At 50.7% G+C, this 23,061-nt stretch overlaps 2 protein-coding genes across 3 annotated transcripts in view; both read right to left on the reverse strand.

Annotated features, from left to right (window-relative positions):
• Positions 1-853: 853 nt before the first annotated feature.
• On the reverse strand, positions 854-6,292 carry chico. 2 transcript variants are annotated; one of them, XM_084450820.1, is made up of 8 exons: positions 5,779-6,292; positions 3,304-3,401; positions 3,150-3,213; positions 2,990-3,034; positions 2,036-2,098; positions 1,778-1,852; positions 1,058-1,333; positions 868-995 (listed from the first exon to the last, which is right to left on the reverse strand). In XM_084450820.1, exons 1-7 carry the CDS (start codon positions 5,803-5,805, stop codon positions 1,088-1,090), a joined length of 618 nt encoding a protein of 205 aa, XP_084306946.1. In that variant the 5' UTR covers positions 5,806-6,292; the 3' UTR covers positions 868-995; positions 1,058-1,087. The 2 variants fall into 2 exon arrangements, with proteins under 2 accessions (XP_084306945.1, XP_084306946.1); XM_084450819.1 differs by having other exon boundaries at positions 854-1,333.
• A 5,378-nt stretch (positions 6,293-11,670) lies between these two features.
• The window catches only part of LOC311319570 (guanine nucleotide-binding protein subunit alpha-11), a 44,938-nt gene continuing 33,547 nt past the window's right edge, over positions 11,671-23,061 (reverse strand). The window contains exons 3-7 of the mRNA XM_084451137.1: positions 22,824-22,978; positions 20,589-20,717; positions 15,620-15,749; positions 15,332-15,485; positions 11,671-12,278 (exon numbers count right to left, since the gene is read on the reverse strand). Of these exons, the coding sequence (XP_084307263.1) occupies positions 12,088-12,278; positions 15,332-15,485; positions 15,620-15,749; positions 20,589-20,717; positions 22,824-22,978 (759 nt within the window). The 3' untranslated portion in view covers positions 11,671-12,087. The remainder of the gene's footprint in view (positions 12,279-15,331; positions 15,486-15,619; positions 15,750-20,588; positions 20,718-22,823; positions 22,979-23,061) is intronic.

Below are 23,061 nucleotides of genomic sequence, written 5' to 3' on the forward strand. Positions count from 1 at the left end.
GCTCCCTACGTAGATATATATGACATATGTCCTCCCTGTTCCTTTCTGAGCTGAACTCTAATTGGTTGGGATGGGGGCGGGGGGGGGTACAGACAGAGATACAGGACCAAGCCGAGGGTTGAGGGAGATGCACTGTGTTTCAGGTTGAGAGGGACAGAGAGGGGGGGGGGGGGGGGGGAGGAGGGGAGAGACCGGGCAGCAAAACCAAAACAGACAGATCAGATCAGATATCAACAAAGAAAAAAAAAGAAAAAAAACAACAGAAGAAGCCAGAGAAGAAGAGCGCTGGAGAGGAGCAGGAGAGAGAGAGAGAGTTCCCGGCCTGGGGAGGAGCAGGAGGAGAGAGAGGGTTCCCGGCCTGGGGAGGAGCAGGAGGAGAGAGAGAGAGTTCAGAGCCTGGGGAGGAGCAGGAGGAGAGAGAGAGTTCCCGGCCTGGGGAGGAGCAGGAGAGAGAGAGAGAGTTCCCGGCCTGGGGAGGAGCAGGAGAGAGAGAGAGAGTTCAGAGCCTGGGGAGGAGCAGGAGAGAGAGAGAGAGTTCAGAGCCTGGGGAGGAGCAGGAGAGAGAGAGAGAGTTCCCGGCCTGGGGAGGAGCAGGAGAGAGAGGGTTCTCGGCCTGGAGAGGAGCAGGAGAGAGAGAGAGAGAGAGAGAGAGAGAGAGAGAGTTCCCGGCCTGGGGAGGCCGATGGCAGAGGGACGCTCTGCCTCCCCTCCAGCTGCTGGGGACACTTTCTCAGACCCAATCACCTCAGACGTCTAAAGAGCTCATTGTTTTGTACAGGATAACCCCCCCCCCCCCCCAAACCCTGCCCTCCCTCCCCCCAAACCCTGCCCTCCCTCCTCCCCCCCATGGTGGTACTGTGAGTTAGTAAGACTTCATCTCTCTCTCCTCCACTCCTCTCAGCCTCCCCACAATCTTTCTCTACGTCCCTCTCTCTCTCTCTCTCTCTCTCTCTCTCTCTCTCTCTCTACGTCCCTCTCTCTCTCTCTCTCTCTCTCTCCATCCATCTCTCTCTCTACGTCTCTCTCGCTCTACGTCTCTCTCTCTCTCTCCCGCCACACCGCGTCCGGCCGGGGCTCCTCGGGGGGGTCAGTCTGACTTGTCGGCGTCCTCCTCGCGGGGGTCCCTCTCGGCCCCCTCCCTGGCCTTCTCCTCCTTGGCCAGCTGGGCCTGGGCGTGGGAGTGGGAGTGCGAGGCCAGGATGGAGGACAGGGAGAGCAGGCCGGCGGACGAGTTGACGTTGGGCAGGCCGGGCGCGGTCAGACCCAGCGGGAGGGGGGTCATGGGCAGGGCCAGACCCTGGAGCTGGGACAGCTGGTGGACCTGGAGCTGTTGCTGGACACGCGGAGGGGGGGGGGGGGGGGGGGGGGGCGGGGGCGGGTTAGAGCACTGCACACGCGCGCACACAGGAATTGAATTGAAACCTTTTATTGCCCCAGAGGGGAATTTGTTTAGCACACATCAAGCATACAGAAAACATTGAAATGTACGCCCATCACCAACACCACAATGTCAGGTAGGGGCATACACACACACACACACACTGGAGCTGGCTACAACTGAGGATCTACCTGCATGGTGACACACACACACACACACACACACACACACACACACACACACACACACACACACACACACACACACACACACACACACACACACACACACACACACACACACACACACACACACACACACACACACACACACACACACACACACACACACACACACACACACACACACACACACACACACACACACACACTCGCTCACCCGTATGATGGAGTTCATCTCAGGGGGGGTGACCTGCTTGGCTCTCTCTATAGCTCCCATGACCTGCTGCTGATGCTTAAAAAACAAACAACAACGTAAACAACAACACACACACACACACACACACACAATAATAACAAGCTCTATGAACAGCTTACATGGTACATCAGAAAATCAGTCCAATCCAAGACAATCTACACTGTGTTTACAAGCCTTGGCTAAAGTACTAAAATGTAGATGTCACGTAAAATGTCCTACCTCTTGTGACAGATAGGGGAGCACCTGAGCACAGATGCCGTTCAGTCTCTTCACCACCTCTGCCTGTGAAGAAGAGACGAATACTGAACAACAAACACAAACACAAGCAGAAAGGTGCTCTGAGAGCACAGACGTCCGCTCAGGAATGAATTCAACCAGTATGTTCAGTTGATGAATGTGTAAGTGGACCAAATCAACAGTGATTGATCAATAAGAAAGCAGCAAGGTCTCTCTCTCCCTGTCTGGGCTATAAAAGAGACCTGGTCTCAATATGTTCATCCCTAATAAAGGCTTCTTTCTTTCTTTTTCTTTCTTTCCTTCCTTCTTTCCTTTCCTTCTTTCTTTCTTTCCTTCCTTCCTTCCTTCCTTCCTTCCATCCATCCATCCATCCATCCATCCATCCATCCATCCATCCATCCATCCGAGTCCATTTAGTGGGCCTAGGTTACAATAAAACCTCAATAACAGATATTTATTAAATACTGTATTAAATTGATATTATTAGACACTTATTAAACTATATATATATACATATATAATTTACAAAATACAAAAAACACTATCACTATATAAAAATAAAAATAAAACATTATTGTAGCTGTTGTCCTTCCCTGTCCTCGAACTCTCAGCCTGCTGGTTTGAAGGCACCAGTCCATCACATCCCCTTCCAGACCCTGAGTGACAGGTCTCACAACCGGCTCTCATACAGAATGAATGGGGAAATGTATTTTGTTCCTGAGCCCCAGTCCCAACTGAATGGTGGTCAATAGGCAGTTATTCTCTGAGCTTAGAATGACACTAATCGACTGCAAACCGCTCAAAGGCACATTGCTAGAGTCTGTAAGCCGAGAGGAATTCAATGATGTCCTGGGTGGAGGTAACTAACAACCTGAACTGAACGATGCAGTGGAGCAATAAGGGAAAGCAGAAGAGCAGGTTGGGAGGAACGCTTACCTGTTTGTGCATTTCAATGTTCAGACCGTAGGACATCTCATAGTACTGCAGAGTCAACAGGGAGACACACACACACACACATACATACACCGTTAGTAAGAGTTGTGGAGAGTATCATAATGGAGGAGAGCTCGACGACGGAGATGATGATGTCACTGACCATGATGTAATGGCGCTGCATCTCCGATTTCTCACTGGCCAGCTTATCACACTCCATCTTCAGACTGGTTGGACAGCAGACAAAGAACACGCGTTCTAGATCACCTTTAAAGCTGTGTGCGCGTGTGTGTGTGTGTGCGTGTGTGATTCTCTACCTGTGGTATTGTGCTTGGAGGAACTGGAACTCGTCCTTGATGCGGTCGCAGGAGTCTGAGGTGGTGAACTTGAGAGGCTGACTGGACTGGGAGGACGCCTGGGAGAGGGAGGGGGACAGAAACACACTCTGGACTGTTTGTTTAATAACGGAGGCTTGACCTGTGAGATTAATCCCTCTTCTCTGGGGTATGCCAGTGTGTGTGTGCGCGTGTCTGTGTGTGCGTGTGTCTGTGGGGTGTGTGTGCATCTGTGTGTGTGTGTGCATGTGTCTGTATGCATCTGTGTGTGTGTCTGAGCGCGTGCGTGTGTCTGTGTGTGTCTTGGTGCGTGTCTGTGTGCATGTTTCTGTGTGTGTCTGCGTGTGTGTGTCTGTGTGCGTCTGTGTGCTTGTGTCTGTCAGTGTGTGTGTTTGGGTGTGTGTCTGAGTGTGTGTGTGTCTGTGTGCGTGTGTCTGTGTGCATGTCTGAGTGCGTGTGTGTGTGTGTGTCTGTGTGTGTCTTGGTGCGTGTCTGTGTGCATGTTTCTGTGTGTGTGTGTGTGTCTGCGTGTGTGTGTCTGCGTGCGTCTGTGTGCTTGTGTCTATGAGTGTGTGTGTTTGGGTGTGTGTCTGAGTGTGTGTGTGTGTCTGTGTGCATGTCTGAGTGCGTGTGTGTGTGTCTGTGTGGGTGTGCGTCTGTGTGCTTGTGTGTTTGGGTGTGTGTTTGGGTGTGTGTGTGTGTCTGTGTGTGTGTGTCTGTGTGCATGTCTGAGTGCGTGTGTGTGTGTGTCTGAGTGTATGCGTGTGTCTGTGTGTGTGTGTCTGAGTGCGTCTGAGTCTGTGTGTAGTACAGCTGAGGGGATCTGCTGTTGATTCCACTAGGCTTTACAATACTTTGTCTCAGTTCAGTTCACTTTACTTTATTCGTACCCGTAGGTACATGTGGTTACCATCAGTTATTCATACAACAGACAAACGGCAAACATAGTAATGGGAAATGTAGAATTAAAATCACTAAAACGCCTAAAAGCCAAGAGATAACAACACAACACTAAATAATCAGTCTGTTCAATGTTACTGCTGCTTGTTCAACAGCGGGATGGCTGCTGGGACAAAGCTCATTTTATGATGTTTTGTTCTGCACTTTGGGACTATAAACCTTCACCCAGAACAAAGAAGCTGAAATTCGCTGTGCAGAGGGTGAGACTCGTCGTTTAAAATGGAGCCGGTTATTCTCTGTAACGGCCTTGTGTACAGAGACGCTGGGTCGAGCTGTGGCTCACCAATCAGCCTATTAGACCGTTTAACAATTTGAGTGAATTCTCTAGAAGTGTCTCATGTTTCATCAGGAGGACTGGCTATACCTACACTTCAGTCATGACCACTGCTGGGGGCACTTGTTTTGGTACACAGGGCACATATGCAGAGGAATTTCTAGCAGCGACTACGAGCTACATTGCCAGCCCAAGGCCATAATCCATAATTTAATCTGGTTTCCCAGGCCTTACCCATAAGGAGTGGCATAAGGACATCAATGGGATTACAGAGACAGAGCACAGAGGCAGGGTGAGACAGGGGCCACGCGGGGACAGGACACACGTCTACCCTGTAGAAGGCTGCTAGGGACTAGGCTGCTAGGGACTATATGGAACCACTGAGGGACTATATGGAACCACTGAGGGACTATATGGACCCACTGGGACTATATGGACCCACTGGGACTATATGGAACCACTGGGACTATATGGAACCACTGGGACTATATGGACCCACTGGGACTATATGGAACCACTGGGACTATATGGACCCACTGGGACTATATGGACCCACTGGGACTATATGGAACCACTGGGACTATATGGAACCACTGAGGGACTATATGGACCCACTGGGACTATATGGACCCACTGGGCCGCCGTCCCTATAGATGGCATGTACTAAGTACTTATGTACTTTAGGCTTAATTCCAAACTCAGAAATAACGTGCAACACTTGACTCAAAATGGGATCTTGAACTCAATGATCAGCACGTAAATCCTGGATTTGGAGGCACATTTTAGGATGTGTGGTTAAACTGAACGGGGCTGGGTCAAAGTTCCCAGCCGAAAAAAGAGTGTTTCCTAAAACAAATTGTTAGATAATCAACAATCTACGACCAGTAAATAATACTAACTGTTAGGTACACAATTCCCCTAGCCTAGTAACACTCTCTCCTAACTGGCTCGATAGGCTAGTTAGCATGCTAGGCTAACGTTAGCTTGATTTAGGAATGTAAACATGCCTGGGTGGCAGAGACAACACTTTACGATCAACTAGGTTAGTAAATCTGTCAAATTACCATAACGTTACCAACTAAACTAGCGTTGGTAAAGTCAAGTTAAGTGAACCTCAGCTAGCTTAGCTACACGACGCTTAACAATAGCTAACAGCTAGCTTAGCTTAGCTTAGCCAACTAGCACTAGCTAGCTACCGTTAGCACGTCACAACAACTACTCACCGAGTGCCTTGATTGTGGAAACATCATGTCAGTGAATGTCACCCAAGCACCTTGCAAGATTCAGATACCCCCAGACCCCAGATCAGCGTGATCCAGGTGGTCAACCCGTTAGCTAACAGGCTAGCTAGCTTCTACAGGCTAGCACTCTTTCCTCTTTCCTCAATCTCCCAGATGTCGTTGAACTGGGTTTTGTTTCGTCGCACTCTTGTTTATGCTCGTTTACACAACTAGTTTTGTTGTGTAACCCCCTCCTTGACCTTTGGCTGACGTTAGATCAACAAAATATGCCGTGAATCAGACAAAGGAGGTGATGCTAGCAGCTAGCTGGCTGGTATAAAGTGGATCATCACGTTGTGCAGATTGGAGGAGTCTCGACTTGTCTCTCTCTCTCTTGTCTCTCTCTCTCTCTCGTCTGTCCGGTCAAAGCAGTGTTGACATAAACCCTCCTCTCCTCTCCCTGTCTGAGCTGGATGGCTAACCAGTTCACTAACTACATGGACGAGGTACCGAGGCACGGTCGTCCCATGTGATGAGGGATTGAGGTGGCGCACTAAAGGTCCATTTTAGATGTCAGATGTAGAAAATGACAGAGTGCGGAAGTGCTGCTGCAGCATGGTTTGCCCCTGCTGGAGGGGGGGCAGAACTAGGGGTTGTGTTGCTGCAGCATGGTTTGCCCCTGCTGGAGGGGGGGCAGAACTAGGGGTTGTGTTGCTGCAGCATGGTTTGCCCCTGCTGGAGGGGGGGCAGAACTAGGGGTTGTGTTGCTGCAGCATGGTTTGCCCCTGCTGGAGGGGGGGCAGAACTAGGGGTTGTGTGTCTGCAGCATGGTTTGCCCCTGCTGGAGGGGGGGCAGAACTAGGGGTTGTGTTGCTGCAGCATGGTTTGCCCCTGCTGGAGGGGGGGCAGAACTAGGGGTTGTGTTGCTGCAGCATGGCATGCCCCTGCTGGAGGGGGGGCAGAACTAGGGGTTGTGTTGCTGCAGCATGGTTTGCCCCTGCTGGAGGGGGGGCAGAACTAGGGGTTGTGTTGCTGCAGCATGGTTTGCCCCTGCTGGAGGGGGGGCAGAACTAGGGGTCCGCACGTTTTGGACGCCAGCGTCGCCGGACGGCAGGAGAGGTGTTACTAAAATAGGCTCTGTGCACCAGCTCCACTACTTCCTGAAAGTCACTTGGCATATTTATTTCCTGTCCAATATGATTGGATTAAGTGATTAATCAGGTGTGCGCTGGGTCTGCCGCACACCTGATTAATTAATTAATCCAATTATATAGAACTGGAAATAAAGATGCCAAGTGACTTTCAGGAAGTAGTGGAGCTGGTGCACAGAGCCTATTGATCCTGCAGGTTCCCTGGCTTACATGAGAATGCACAATACACACGTCACCAGAACCACGCACACACCATCAGCAAGTATAGGAACAAATTTATTTCAATTTAAAACAGATACCTTGTCATTATGTTTCTCTCTTAGAAGGCGGCAATGATCATAATTCATGTTCATGTTTGAATGAGGATCAGGCAACAGTGGTTGAAACAAATACATGAAACACAAAAACAAAGAAATATGGCAAGAATAATGTAAATCAATAATCGATAATAACCAACTGATTACGCCCTTGAATAAAGGGCTCTGCATCAATGAATACATCGGAGCCCTCACTTCCAACACAAGATAAACAACACATGCAATTATAATTACAATTTCTTAAAAAACAGCAGGTTATTTTTAATCTTAAATACATAATAAAGTCTTTTTGTGTACTCGTCTATCTCCCGTTTAGTCTCTGGTGTGTGTTTAAAAAGGGGTCCGTCCGTCTGGGCTGGTGGTCCTGCGTCTGATGATGACCACTTAGTTGGCACTTAGAGAGAGCCTGGCTCTAGAGTGGGGTTGGCACGCTCCATATAATACATCATTTACATTTGGTTTACATACAAAATAAAGAAAAACTGCATTTTATACACCACTACACATTTAACCATCGGGTTTCATTAGATAAAAAAAAATTGAAAAGAATCAAGTGGTCCTAAATACAAGTGTTCCGGTAGGTAATGTATTATCATACAAAGAAAGAGAGGGAAAAAAAAATAAAAACGTGTATTTTTTTTCTCAGAAAAAGAAAGTAATTAAGCTTGTGATTATGCACCAAGACCACATTGATCTCCAAACAAACGTGAGATCCTGTGGGTCTGACTGGAACACCTCAAGTACCAACCAAACGTCTCACAGGAAGCAGCCACCCCAGTCCGCCAACGACCACCCAGTACGTTAGGTCTCCATGCGAGGGACAGCCTGCCAGCTGGCTCCGGGCTCAGTCCCTTCCCCGCCACACATTCAAACCAAACACAAAGTTCTTCGAGTGACAGCATGATGGTAGAATCCTATGAAGTCCTTTCACAAACCGGCATCCACAAAGGTGACAGGGAGGACAAGAAGAAAAGCTATTAGAACTCCTAGGACCTATGTCCCCACAGACTGTCAACGCAGACTGACCTGACCCGCCAGTCTCTCAACATGGCCTGTTCTGGTGAGACCACAGAAAGCACCAGGGAGCAACAAGTGGGCAGTCCCGGACCACCAAGAACAACTTTTCCATGAGCCCGATAGGAGACGGCGCCAGCCCATTACAATCTAGCTGGCCCGTGTCACTGTGATTCCGCAGATGGGCATGAGGCTGACCTCCGACCTCCCACTGCACTGATGTAAACGTACCATGATGTCACCGAGACGGACCACCCACATGCGCCGCCGCCGCCTCCAACGGCGAGGACGACAGAGCGCTCCTCTGACTAGCAGGGAGCCCGGCTCGGGCTCCTCCCCACACGCCATCCAATCCGCTGTCTGACTAGCAGGGAGCCCAGCTCGGGCTCCTCCCCACACGCCATCCAATCCGCTGTCTGCGGAGGAGTGAAATAAATACTGAATTCTCATGGTCAGACTTGGGCATCGTCCACTAATAACGTCTGTCTGACTGGACCCGGCGGACATCGGCCCATCCAGACCCAGCCAGCCACCTGAATACTCAGGTCACGTACAGTGAACATGGCAACTGTTGGCTGTCTGACACGCCTCCAACACTTGGGCAAAAGCGAACACCTGGCTTAATACATAATGGACTAGGTTTTGTAGTGTGACAGTAGTGTTTGAAGAAGCTCTCTATAGACAAGAGCATGGGACACTCCACACCTGATGAGACATACAGTACAGAAACACATGGACCACTGGGCCCTACTCCCCTAGGTCTCAGAGCTGACCCCTGACCCCTGGGCCCTACTCCCCTAGGTCTCAGAGCTGACCCCTGACCTCTGGGCCCTACTCCCCTAGGTCTCAGAGCTGACCCCTGGGCCCTACTCCCCTAGGTCTCAGAGCTGACCCCTGACCTCTGGGCCCTACTCCCCTAGGTCTCAGAGCTGACCACTGGGCCCTACTCCCCTAGGTCTCAGAGCTGACCCCTGACCCCTGGGCCCTACTCCCCTAGTTCTCAGAGCTGACCCCTGGGCCCTACTCCCCTAGGTCTCAGAGCTGACCCCTGGGCCCTACTCCCCTAGGTCTCAGAGCTGACCCCTGACCCCTGGGCCCTACTCCCCTAGGTCTCAGCGCTGACCCCTGGGCCCTACTCCCCTAGGTCTCAGAGCTGACCCCTGGGCCCTACTCCCCTAGGTCTCAGAGCTGACCCCTGACCCCTACTCCCCTAGGTCTCAAGAGCTGGAAGCAGTGACGCTGCTGAGTCAGTCGGAGAACGTGTCCAGAGCATACGTACTAACTGCTCAGTGCTGGTCGTCTGCACATCCCACCCGAGCACTGCCCCGTGATTATTCCAGAACAAAGCTAGTGTGGGAAGAAGTTTGAGTGAGTGACTTGGTTCACTGTGGCCCTATGCTCCATCCCCAGCGTCCATCTGACCAGCCGTGATAGCCCTTAATGAGAATGAAGAAGAAGTCGCCTGTAGAAAAAGGTAAAGCTTCAAAGAGCAAAAGTATATATCAGCACATCACTGGCACTAGTAAAAGCAAGCCTCAAAAACCAGGAAATGAAACAATGCAAACCAACGACAGAACTGTGTTAAATTACAAATAGCAAGCATAGGTCTTCAATCACTGGTAAAAATCCACCTACGTTCATTGTACAATGTTTTCTATGTATAAGTCTGCATTACAGCGCTGCTTCTAAAAAATAAAAAAAGAGGAAATACAAGTTTTAATTATTAAACCAAACAAGTGTAAGGGCCGCTGAAGAAACGATACAGTTTTAACATGGAGATGTAATGGCAAGTACACGTGGAAATGTCTAAGAGAACTAGAAAGCAGAGTCCATACTAAACCAAACAGTTGTTTTTACAGCAGTGTAGACTCAAGTTATGCCTCGCTCTCCCCTACGAGAAAGGTAGCACTTCAAAAACACCTTCAAACCTGGTCCATAAATTAGATAAATAAAAAAAACTTTTAATTACTTTTTTTCATATATATATATTTTTTTTAAATCATCTCTTTTGTCATCATACGTTGTAGAATCTAGTGTTGTCTAGTGTTGTAACTGTAGAGCTGTAGGGTGGCTGTGTGGAGGACAGGACCTCATCACACCGTTCTCCTCTCATATCCTATCCACAGCTCAACTCAGTGCAGCCCTGTGTGTGTGTGTGTGTGTGTGTGTGTGTATTCCTCTAATAATAAAGTGAACAAAATCCAGAATCACAGTATCAATACTATCGTAAATTCAGAGGAAAACAAAAACGGTACACTATCGAAACAAGTGGATTATTTCTTTTTCTGTGTTTCTTGTATTTTTTTGTTGTTGCCAGAGATGGTGTACCACAGGGTGTTTGTACAGGAGCATTCTGTGTATATGTATTTACAAACATAAATATACACAACAACTTTTGCAGACTTCAGAGTGCACTTGTCCATCAATCTTTGTGAGAAAGGTCATGTTTCTCCACCTCTCATCACTCGCCCAGCAATCTTTTATAAACAAACAAAGTGACTTTACAGTAAAAAAGTAAACAGAAAATCATCCTGTGTCTGATATAACGGACGCTGTCACTCTCTGGCCAGTGTGTCCAATGGGATCGCTGAGTGACAACAGGATGACCTCACCGAAGGTGTCATTCATCCCATTTGTGATCGCACGCACGACATCGTGCTCCCCTCAGCGATGGGCCAATCAGAGAGCAGCGGTGGTAGTAGGGTCGTGCTACTCTGAGCGTAGTGTGTTTCAATGGAACCAGGCGCTATGATGGTCAAAGAACAGAAGGTTACAGACAGAGACTCTGTCATTCCATACAGAGGGAAGCAATGTGATCAACTTAACACATAAAAAACACAGAAATCTGTGATACCTATGTCAAGTACATTTCAGTTTACATGTTTTTTTGATATTTCTGATTTGCACATTTTTTAAGTTTTTGTGTTTTCTTACCCTTTGTTAACTTTGGAGTCACCGTTATTCATTAATAGACGTAGATGTAGCAACAAGTTACTATCATTAAAAAGGTTTAAAAAATCTCAGCAATAAACAGAGATTTCAATTAGCTTTTTCTGCCCCTCGTGCTTTAGTGTGTTTACATATGCATTTACTTTGTAATATATATAGAATTATATTTTTTTGCGATTGCCACGCTCACACTGGAGGGTACATTCATCGATGCAAGGTGGAGACAGGATCCTTTGCTCCTCCCCCTCACTTCCTGTGTGACATCACATCCTGTCCGGGTCATGCTGTTCCTCAGTGAGCTCATGGCGGGTCTTCCAGGCGCTTCTACTCGTTAAAACCCCCCCTTCCCCCCCCCCCATCCCCCCGTCAAGAGCTCAGGCAGAAGACAGGACATCAGGATCTGACCACACTGTAACAGGGGTCAACTCCGGAAGGTTCCAAGGGCCAAACCCCCAGTTCACCAGTCCACAGCACCTCAATGCTCCTTGCTGCCGCGCCCCACATATACACAAACAAAGACACACGCGCACGCACACACGCAAGAGCACACACACACATACCAAAGTCCCCTTGTCAGTGTACAGCCTATAGGGTTGTGGAGGTGTGTGGGGCTGGAGAGGAGGGTTTCCAGGTCAGTGTGTCAGAGCCAACGTCCAGGGCCAAATGTGAGTGTTGGGTCAGATTTGGGGTTGGGGGGGACTCTGAAACAAGCTGCCATGATTTTGGGGTGGGGGGGGCTGCCGGGGGGAGGGGGGGTGGGTTTGGGGCTGAAACCATTGTAGTGAAAACCAAGAAGAGGTGGGATCAACTAGGTAGGTGTGTGTGTGTGTGTGTGTGTGTGTTGTGCGGTGGGGGAGGTATCATCATGTGTGTGTGAGCTCTCACACCAGATTGTACTCTTTGAGGTTGAGCTGCAGGATGGTGTCCTTGACGGCGGCGAACACGAAGCGGATGTTCTCCGTGTCCGTGGCGCAGGTGAAGTGGGAGTAGATGATCTTGTCGCTGTCGGGGTTCAGGTCCACAAACATCTTCAGGATGAACTCCCGCGCAGCCTGGGCGTCTCGCTGGGGGCCTGACACACACACACATTCATTTATTTATTGACTTAGAGAATTTGATGGTTCTCTCTCTCACACACCCCCCCCGCCTGACCTCTCATTCTTAAAAATACATACCAACTCTTCAGAGAAGTCACCAGCCACAAGAGTGGTGTGTGTCTAAGCTATACACACAGGCATGTCCTAGACCCATTTTATTGTGCTTAATTCATGGGTAGCGCATCCCGTCTGGTAAGAAATGTTGATAGACATTTTGACATTTCCTACCTGGCAGGATGTGCTACCCATGAATTAAGCACAATAATGGGTCGTAGGACATTCTGATAGACATATCCTTTCTGACAGGATGCGCTATAAGCACACTATAGGGCATTCTGATAGACACTTCCTTTCTGACAGGATGTGCTATAAGCACACTATAGGGCATTCTGATAGACATTTCCTCTCTGACAGGATGTGCTATAAGCATACTAGAGGGCATTCTGATAGACAATTCCTCTCTGACAGGATGCGCTATAAGCACACTATAGGGCATTCTGATAGACAATTCCTACCTGAATGTCTATCAGAATGCCCTACTACCCATTATAATGTGCTTAAACCAGGGGTAGCACATCCTGCCAGAGAGGAAGTGTCTATCAGAATGCCCTCTACGAGCCATTATTGTGCATAATTCCTGGCTAGCGCATCCCGTCAGGTAGGAATGTTGAAATGTCTATCAGCATTAATGGGTGGCAGGTCATCCTGAGAAGGTAGGCCAACTTTTCACAACACCGGCAATGAAAATGCTGCCTTTTGCCCAAACTGCAAGATCCCTTTTTCTGTCGCGCACAGTGGGAGTGCAGACATAGGAAATCATATTCAGACGGCCAAACATAACAGGTGAAGAATCTGACCACCCAGATGATCCACGGTGCCGGAAAGCGTAGGTTCCAGCGCAGCGCAGGTTCGATGGCTGGGCCTCGCCAACAACAAGATATTACTACTATTATTACTACTTCAGAGCATTATTTTTTTTTTGATTTTTTGGCTCCGCCCAGTGACTGCTGGCGGAGGGTATATTTTCAGTCGTGTGTGTTATTTCGTTCGTTCGTTCGTCACATATCAGGATTATACAAAAACTACCAGAGCGATTTTAATTAAATTTGGTGGAGGGGTGTAGCATGGGCCAAGTTAGAACACAGTCAATTTTGGTGCGGATCAGAATCACTGGACGGATACAAAAATTAAAAGAAAACAACATTTGCAATACTTGGACCGGCTTCCTTCCCTTTATATTTACTTCTCCTGCTGGGTTTACTATACAGCCGGTGGCCAAGCGTTAATGTATCAGTCTAGCAATGCTGGGCTAGTGCCCTTCTACCCCTCCCAGAGACATGGACACTGGGCTAGTGCCCTTCTACCCCTCCCAGAGACATGGACACTGGGCTAGTGCCCTTCTACCCCTCCCAGAGACATGGACACTGGGCTAGTGCCCTTCTACCCCTCCCAGAGGCATGGACACTGGGCTAGTGCCCCTCTACCCCTCCCAGAGACATGGACACTGGGCTAGTGCCCTTCTACCCCTCCCAGAGGCATGGACACTGGGCTAGTGCCCTTCTACCCCTCCCAGAGACATGGACACTGGGCTAGTGCCCTTCTACCCCTCCCAGAGGCATGGACACTGGGCTAGTGCCCCTCTACCCCTCCTAGAGACATGGACACTGGGCTAGTGCCCCTCTACCCCTCCCAGAGACATGGACACTGGGCTAGTGCCCTTCTACCCCTCCCAGAGACATGGACACTGGGCTAGTGCCCTTCTACCCCTCCCAGAGACATGGACACTGGGCTAGTGCCCTTCTACCCCTCCCAGAGACATGGACACTGGGCTAGTGCCCGTCCTTTTTACCCCCCAGAGGAATGAACACGACTTAATTTCTGTATCTAGTTTTGTAACTTATGTCTTCTGTTATTGTCTGTAATGGCTGATTGAAAAAATGACACAACTACACAAGTATGTTCAGTTGTGTTCATACATGACTAATAAAAACCACTATCAGTTACACCACCAAAAAGCTTACTCTTCAATGGTGCAAGTGTGCTATATTTATACTGAGGAGTGAGTTTAACCATTTCAACTCGATGACATCAACAAAATGCATTAATGGGCGGAGCCCTGTCCTCTCTGAGCACCCTTTCTAGTTCGTTATTGTTTTGATGAGCAGCTGGTGTTTTGAAAGCAAGTGATAATAAATCTAATAAGCTCATCTTATGTTTTCTTTTGAAATCGGTCAATAAATTGTTTACTTTGTTATGAATGCAATATATCGCCTATTTTATATTAGCCTACAGCCTATCTTATTTTTTTATTTTTTTTATCATATATATACATATATATATATATATATAGATTGATTTGATTGATTATTTTATTTCCGTGTCACACACCACTTTTGGTGCCCAGCCCATATGGGCTTATGAGACACGACCATAAAGAAAAAAAAAAGAAACAAAAACTATATACACATACACATATATGGGGGGTCCCGGTTTGGGGATTTGAAATTATGGTCACCCTAAATTAGTGTGACATAGTAGGCTAATGCTGGCTAGAGCTGAGAGTAATGTGAAGCCAGTCTGAATCTATAAAGTCACAAGCAAGCAGACTGAAAGGCTTTAACGTGTTCTGTAGCTTTACCGTACTTCAGGAAGAATAGAGCAGAATGAAACAGAGCCGGTGCGTCTGTGTGCTCCGGCTCCCCGGCTGTCCAAGCGCCACCAAGATTATGACCAATCTAACTCACGCTGCACCGTCAACGCTGATATTCTACTGCTAAAAGGTTTCCTGTGCTATGAGCCTAACCCTAACCCTATAACCCAAACCCAGGCTGAGCTGATATCTAGTTGAGCGCTGAACCATTAATGCTGATGTTTTGATGCAGACTCAGTCACCCGCCCAAGTGTTCGGTGGCTTCCGACACGTACGCGCCTGAAAAACACACATGAAAAATACTACCTGCATTTGCCACTTGTTCCTTTCGGACCGTGCGCACACATGAACACAAACTACCCAACATGCACCGCTCACCATCGAACTCTGGGAAGTAGTCGACCAGGTGAGAGTACGTGATCTTCTCCTCCAGGAGGTCCTTCTTGTTGAGGAACAGGATGACGGAGGAGTTCTGGAACCAGGGGTAGGTGATGATGGTTCTGAACAGCGCCTTGCTCTCCTCCATCCGGTTCTGATTGGACCAGAACGTCAGACACAAACACACATCAGTATGGACGGCACTAAACACGTGTTGACTATGTGAGAATGGAATAAACGTGAGCAAAACAGAGCGGTTTGGGCGTTCCTTCGCGTGTGCGTACACACCTCGTTGTCAGACTCCACTAGGACCTGGTCGTACTCGCTGAGGGCCACCAGGAACATGATGGAGGTGACGTTCTCAAAGCAGTGGATCCACTTCCTCCTCTCCGACCTCTGACCTCCCACATCCACCATCCTGACGGGGGCGGAGCCAGGACAAGCCAGGGGAGGGGCCAGGATACACGGGGCAATAAACAGTGCATCTTAGTGAGTGACTGAATGTGTGTGTGTGTTGAGAAACCCGATCATATTCACAGTCTTTCATCTAGGTTCTAAAACCATTGGTGAGTGAAGTGTGTGAAGCTCTGTAATGTTTGCACTATAGAGCTTATCATGATCAACGCCGAATACATGATGATTCTTCTGTTTTTCAGTTCACAAAATACTAGAACGCTCCAGTATAGAACCAGTGAACTAAGCTCTCTTTTATTCTTCATCATCATCATCATCACTTATGGGTTTAAAACCTGAGGGAAGCGTTTGGTCCACCATGAACAGCGTTTGGCAAACTTCAGCGACTAAAAAGCTTCATAAGCAACAAATATTAGCTACATTAACTAGAAGAAAGCCCATCTGACTGTTCCTTCCCTGGTGCGGTCGGTGCTAAGCTAACGTTTCGTTTGCCAAACTCTGCCTTCAGTGGACAAAAAACACAAACACACACAAATACAGTAACACACAAACACATACAGTAACACACAAACACATACAGTAACACACAAACACATACAGTAACACACAAACACATACAGTAACACACAAACACATTTCCAAAGACACAGTGAAACTGAAAAGCTTTGTGCCGACAGCGAAGGAGTGAGTTGTGCCCGACACCATCCTCCTCAGCGAGGTACGGAGACGCTCCTCCTCAGCGAGGTACGGAGACCATCCTCCTCAGTGAGGTACGGAGACCATCCTCCTCAGTGAGGTACGGAGACCATCCTCCTCAGCGAGGTACGGAGACGGACGCTGTCCCTGACCACGGCGGCGCAGTCAGGCCCCCTCGTAACCACGGACGACCAGGGACAGCGTCCAGCAACCAGCGGCGAGACAGGAGGGCTACAGAGAGACACAGCTCCCCTGTCTCTCCCCAGCTCCCCTGTCTCTCCCCAGCTCCCCCGTCTCTCCCCAGCTCCCCTGTCTCTCCCCAGCGTGAGTGAGTGTGTGTGTGTGTGTGTGTGTGTGTGTGCACACAAGTGTGTGTAAAGCGTCAGACAAGAGCAACCCTGCAGCTGTGCGCTCCCTAGTTAAGGGAGAGGGACAGAGGAAGAGAGGAAGAGAGGAAGAGAGGAGGAGAAAAAGAAAAAGGGAGGCGAGAGCAGAAAAGGAGGAGAGGGGGAGTATAGGAGGGGATGTGCAGGAGAGGAGGAGTAGAGGAGAGGATGTGGAGGAGAAGAGGAGGGGATGTGGAGGAGAGGAGGAGTAGAGGAGAGGATGTGGAGGAGAGGAGGAGTAGAGGAGGGGATGTGGAGGAGAGGAGGAGTAGAGGAGGGGATGTGGAGGAGAGGAGGAGTAGAGGAGGGGATGTGGAGGAGAAGAGGAGTAGAGGAGGGGATGTGGAGGAGAGGAGGAGTAGAGGAGGGGATGTGGAGGAGAGGAGGAGTAGAGGAGAGGGGGGGTAGGAGAGGAGGAGTAGAGGAGGGGATGTGGAGGAGAGGAGGAGTAGAGGAGAGGGGGGGTAGGAGAGGAGGAGTAGAGGAGAGGGGGGGTAGGAGAGGAGGAGGGGGTAGAGGAGAGGAGGGGAAAGAGGAGGAGTAGAGGAGGGGATGTGGAGGAGAGGAGGAGTAGAGGAGAGGGGGGGAAGGAGAGGAGGAGGGGGTAGAGGAGAGGAGGAGGGTAGAGGAGAGGAGGGGGAAGAGGAGGAAGAGGAGAGGAGGAGGGTAGGGGGGGGGGAAGAGGAGGAAGAGGGGGGTAGAGGAGAGGAGGGGAAAGAGGAGGGGGTAGGAGGAGGAGGAGGGGGGGAGAGGAGGAGGTGGTAGAAAGGAAGAGGAGAGGGAGGTAGAGGAGGAGGAGGGGAAAGAGGAGGAGGAGGGGGTAGGAGGAGGAGGGAGGTAGAGGAGGAGGGGGTAGAGGGGAAGAGGAGAGGGAGGTAGAGGAGGAGGAGGGGAAAGAGGAGGAGGAGGGAGGTAGAGGAGGAGGAGGGAGGTAGAGGAGGAGGAGGGGGTAGAGGGGAAGAGGAGAGGGAGGTAGAGGAGGAGGAGGGGGTAGAGGAGGGGAGGGGGGGAGAGGCGGAGGTGGTAGAAAGGAAGAGGAGAGGGAGGTAGAGGAGGAGGGGGTAGAAAGGAAGAGGAGAGGGAGGTAGAGGAGGAGGGGGTAGAAAGGAAGAGGAGAGGGAGGTAGAGGAGGAGGGGGTAGAAAGGAAGAGGAGAGGGAGGTAGAGGAGGAGGGGGTAGAGGGGAAGAGGAGAGGGAGGTAGAGGAGGAGGGGGTAGAGGGGAAGAGGAGAGGGAGGTAGAGGAGGAGGGGGTAGAAAGGAAGAGGAGAGGGAGGTAGAGGAGGAGGGGGTAAAGAGGAAGAAGAGAGGGAGGTAGAGAGGGCGGAAGGGGTAGAGGAGGGGAGGGGTGAAGAGGGAGGGACACAGAGGGCACCTCTGCCAGTGGGTCTCTTCAGATCAGGTCCAGTGATGCGAGCGCTCGTCATTTGACCGGAGAGACCAGCCGTGAGAGACGTCTGGGTCTGGAGAGACTACAGACCCTGGAGAGACTACAGACCCTGGAGAGACTACCAGCCTGCCTCCTCCTCTCTGGGCCTCCTCCTCTCTGGGCCTCCTCCTCTCTGGGCCTCCTCCTCTCTGGGCCTCCTCCTCTCTGGGCCTCCTCCTCTCTGGGCCTCCTCCTCTCTGGGCCTCCTCCTCTCTGGGCCTCCTCCTCCCTGGGCCTCCTCCTCCCTGGGCCTCCTCCTCCCTGGGCCTCCTCCTCTCTGGGCCTCCTCCTCTCTGGGCCTCCTCCTCTCTGGGCCTCCTCCTCTCTGGGCCTCCTCCTCTCTGGGCCTCCTCCTCCCTGGGCCTCCTCCTCCCTGGGCCTCCTCCTCCCTGGGCCTCCTCCTCCCTGGGCCTCCTCCTCTCTGGGCCTCCTCCTCCCTGGGCCTCCTCCTCTCTGGGCCTCCTCCTCTCTGGGCCTCCTCCTCTCTGGGCCTCCTCCTCTCTGGGCCTCTGGGTTTCCGGCTTCGTTGGGTGTTCCTCCGAGACGGTCAGTTGGGTCTAATGTGCTTCTCATAGTTGCATACTTAGATAAACGATACTACGTCTGTTGTTCTGCCATAGAGCAACACCGCTATGCCCTGCTACTGTGGCTAGTTATGACATCACCGCTACGCTACTGTGGCTAGTTATGACATCACCGCTACGCTACTGTGGCTAGTTATGACATCACTGCTACACTACTGTGGATAGTTTTGACATTAAACACCGCTACGCTAATGTGACTAGTTATGACATCACCGCTACGCTTCTGTGGCTAGTTATGACATCACTGCTACACTACTGTGGATAGTTTTGACATTAAACACCGCTACGCTAATGTGACTAGTTATGACATCACCGCTACGCTTCTGTGGCTAGTTATGACATCACTGCTACGCTACTGTGGATAGTTATGACATCACCGCTACGCTACTGTAGCTAGTTATGACATCACTGCTACACTACTGTGGCTAGTTATGACATCACTGCTACACTACTGTGGATAGTCATGACATCACCGCTACGCTACTGTGGCTAGTTATGACATCACTGCTACACTACTGTGGCTAGTTATGACATCACTGCTACACTACTGTGGATAGTCATGACATCACCGCTACGCTACTGTGGCTAGTTATGACATCACCGCTACGCTACTGTGGCTAGTTATGACATCACCGCTACGCTACTGTGGATAGTTATGACATCACTGCTACACTACTGTGGATAGTTATGACATCACCGCTACGCTACTGTGGCTAGTTATGACATCACCGCTACGCTACTGTGGCTAGTTATGACATCACTGCTAGACTACTGTGGATAGTTATGACATCACTGCTACACTACTGTGGATAGTTATGACATCACCGCTACGCTACTGTGGCTAGTTATGACATCACTGCTACGCTACTGTGGATAGTTATGACATCACCGCTACGCTACTGTGGATAGTTATGACATCACTGCTACACTACTGTGGATAGTTATGACATCACCGCTACGCTACTGTGGCTAGTTATGACATCACTGCTACGCTACTGTGGATAGTTATGACATCACCGCTACGCTACTGTGGCTAGTTATGACATCACTGCAACACTACTGTGGATAGTTATGACATCACCGCTACGCCACTGTGGCTAGTTATGACATCACTGCAACACTACTGTGGATAGTTATGACATCACCGCTACGCTACTGTGGCTAGTAATGACATCACTGCTATGCTAATGAGGCTAGTTATGACATCACCGCTAGGCTACTGTGGATAGTTATGACATAAAACAGTGTACTGTGAACAGACGGGGTTCATCTGCAGTTCAACACCGCCCCCTGGTGGTGGCCCAGTCCACTGCAGTCCGCTGAGACCCGGGGCCTGCAGGCCCTGCGGCCCAAAATACCTCCTGCCTGCGCGGAGAGGACGACCTCGATTCTGCCAGGCAGAGGGAGAGAGAGAGAGAGAGAGAGAGAGAGAGAGAGAGAGAGAGAGAGAGAGAGAGAGAGAGGAGGAAGAGAGGAGCGAGGTGACCCATTTACTGAGACCGCCTCCTAAATGTAGGACTTTGGGCTCACGAGAATGTGAGGGCAGCGCAGGGAGGAGGAGAGGAGAGTGAAGGAGTGTGTGTGTGTGTGTGTGTGTGTGTGCGTATATGTCATGAACGTGTACGGAAAGCAGGTCGGGAGGGGTAACGACACGATCAGGCCAGTACTTCGCGGATGACAGGATGGGACGGCTTTTCACGGTTCACTTTCACAGGGCACAATGCTAGGCGCCGACAGGAGCGTCCTCTACCTGAAGATGATGCTCTGCAGGTCGAAGGGGTACTCTATGATCCCCGTGGTGGGGATGCGCACCCTCAGGACGTCCTGCTGGGTGGGCAGGTAGCCGGAATCTGAGATACGATCCAGATCGGTTAGATAGCTAAGGACAGAGGGGGGAGAGGAGGGGGAGAGAGGGGGGAGAGAGAGAGAGAGAGAGAGAGAGAGACAGAAAGACAGAGAGGGAGAGAGAGAGAGAGAGAGAGAGAGAGAGAGAAAGACAGAGAGGGAGGGAGAGAGAGAGAGACAGGGACAACAGTCATATAAAGCGTGACAGTTACCAAACACCCCTCCCCAAACATTGGAGAAAGGGTGGATCGGTCCAGTGGAGGGCTGGGAGACCGTACCATGTCTCAGGGACACGGGGGTGTGTTAATCCACCCCCCCGCTCCCAGACCCGTTCCCCCCTCAGCACACCTCTCTGGGATCAGCCAACCAAACTCCACTCCCCATCACCACCACATCACAAAATCTAAGCAATTTATTTCACATCCTTTTTTTGGAGTGGTCGGGAGGTCGGGTGCTCGGGGGGGGCTGTTCTCAGAGAGGGTGCGTAGCGGGTCCGGCGTGGAGGTGGCAGTGACCAGGTGAGGGCGCCAGTGAGAGGAGCAGCAGAGCTCTCAAGCAGCTGGAGGGGAAACTGGGGGAGGGGCTAGACGCATGACGTCACAGGGCTTCTCGGACCCCGTGATGATGTCACGGTCTAAACCCCCTTTTAGCGTCACAACAAGCTCCAGAACCGGGCTTAAAGTCCCGGGCCCAGACCCCCATCCAAAACCCACCACAGATCTGGGATCAGATGATCCCGGGATTCTAATCTCTGCCTCAGAGAGTTAACGTCTGATGGTGGTGGTTAGGTGGGGTGTGGGGGGGGGTTCTGGTTCTGAGGCGGCCCGGTACCGTGCGTCTACCTGAAGATGCAGTTCTCCAGGTCGAAGGGGTACTCTATGATCCCTGTGGTTGGAACCCGCACCCTCAGAACATCCTGCTGGGTCGGAACAAACCCCTCCGCACTCACACGCCCTATGTCACTAAGGTAACTGTAGCACACGCACACACACACGCACGCACACACACGCACACACACACACACACACACGCACACGCGCACACACACGCACACACACGCACACACACGCACACACGCACACACACGCACACACACGCACACACACGCACACACACGCACACACACGCACACACGCACACACACGCACACACAGTCTATTTGGGTAATCGGATGACTCACATACACGCACATGTTTGTACACACGCTTACACACGCATGCACACGCGCACACACACCCCCACAGACACACACACAGCGCAGCAGACCTGGGGGTAGGAAGGGCAGGATTAAAATGCAGTACCGCTGGCCTGCAGCCAGGGGGCGGTGTGAGGTGATGCAGCAGCATCACACTGAACACCAGCCAGCGTCCAGCTGCGGTTACAGCTTAGAGATCCCACCACACACTCACGCGTGCGCACACACAAACGCACACACACTCACACACACACACACGTGCGCACACACACATGCACAAACACGCGCACGCGCACACACTCTCACCCACACACACACAAACACACTCACACGTGCGCACACACAAACGCACGCACACACACTCACACACACACACACACAAACACGCTCACACGTGCGCACGCACACACACTCATACACACGTGCACGCACACACACACACACACAAACACACGTGCACGTACACATACACGTGCACGCGCGCACACACACACACAGACACGCGCGCACACACACACACAGACAATCTCTGCACATTGTGTTCCGCACATTCATTTGTTATGATTGTGGTCAAAAATGCCCTGTATGTGTGTGTGTGCGTGTGCTTGTGTGCGTGAGTGAGTGTGAGTGTTTGTGTGTGTGTATGTGTGTGTGCGTGCACGTGTACGTGCACGTGTGTTTGTGTGTGTGTGTGTGTGCGTGCACGTGTGTGAGTGTGTGTGCGTGCGCACGTGTGAGCGTGTTTGTGTGTGAGTGTGTGTGTGAGTGTGTGTGCGTGCGTTTGTGTGTACGTGTGAGTGTGTATGTGTGTGTGAGAGACGGAGAGTGACGTCTACCTTTGACAACATTTAATAGTATGTGTGTGTCAACTGTCTGCGTCAGCGAAGATCAACCTGTGCACACACACCACCAGACACACATGCGAGCGCGCACACACACACATACTATTTGGTGGAGTCGGAGAGCTGGTACTCTCGACGGCGGTCGTACGCCTCCTGGATGCCCGGGTCGGCCCACAGGGTCTTGATGGCACTGATGTAGGGCTGGTCGAACCCCATCACCTTCTCAATGTCCACCTCCTTCACTATCATGGCGTTAGACTGAGGAGAGACACAGAGAGAGAGGGACAGAGAGAGAGACCGAGAGAGAGAGGGAGAGAGAGGGAGAGAGAGAGAAACAGAGA

Source organism: Borostomias antarcticus (assembly GCF_949987555.1).
Source record: "Borostomias antarcticus genome assembly, chromosome: 16".
NCBI lineage: Eukaryota > Metazoa > Chordata > Actinopteri > Stomiiformes > Stomiidae > Borostomias > Borostomias antarcticus.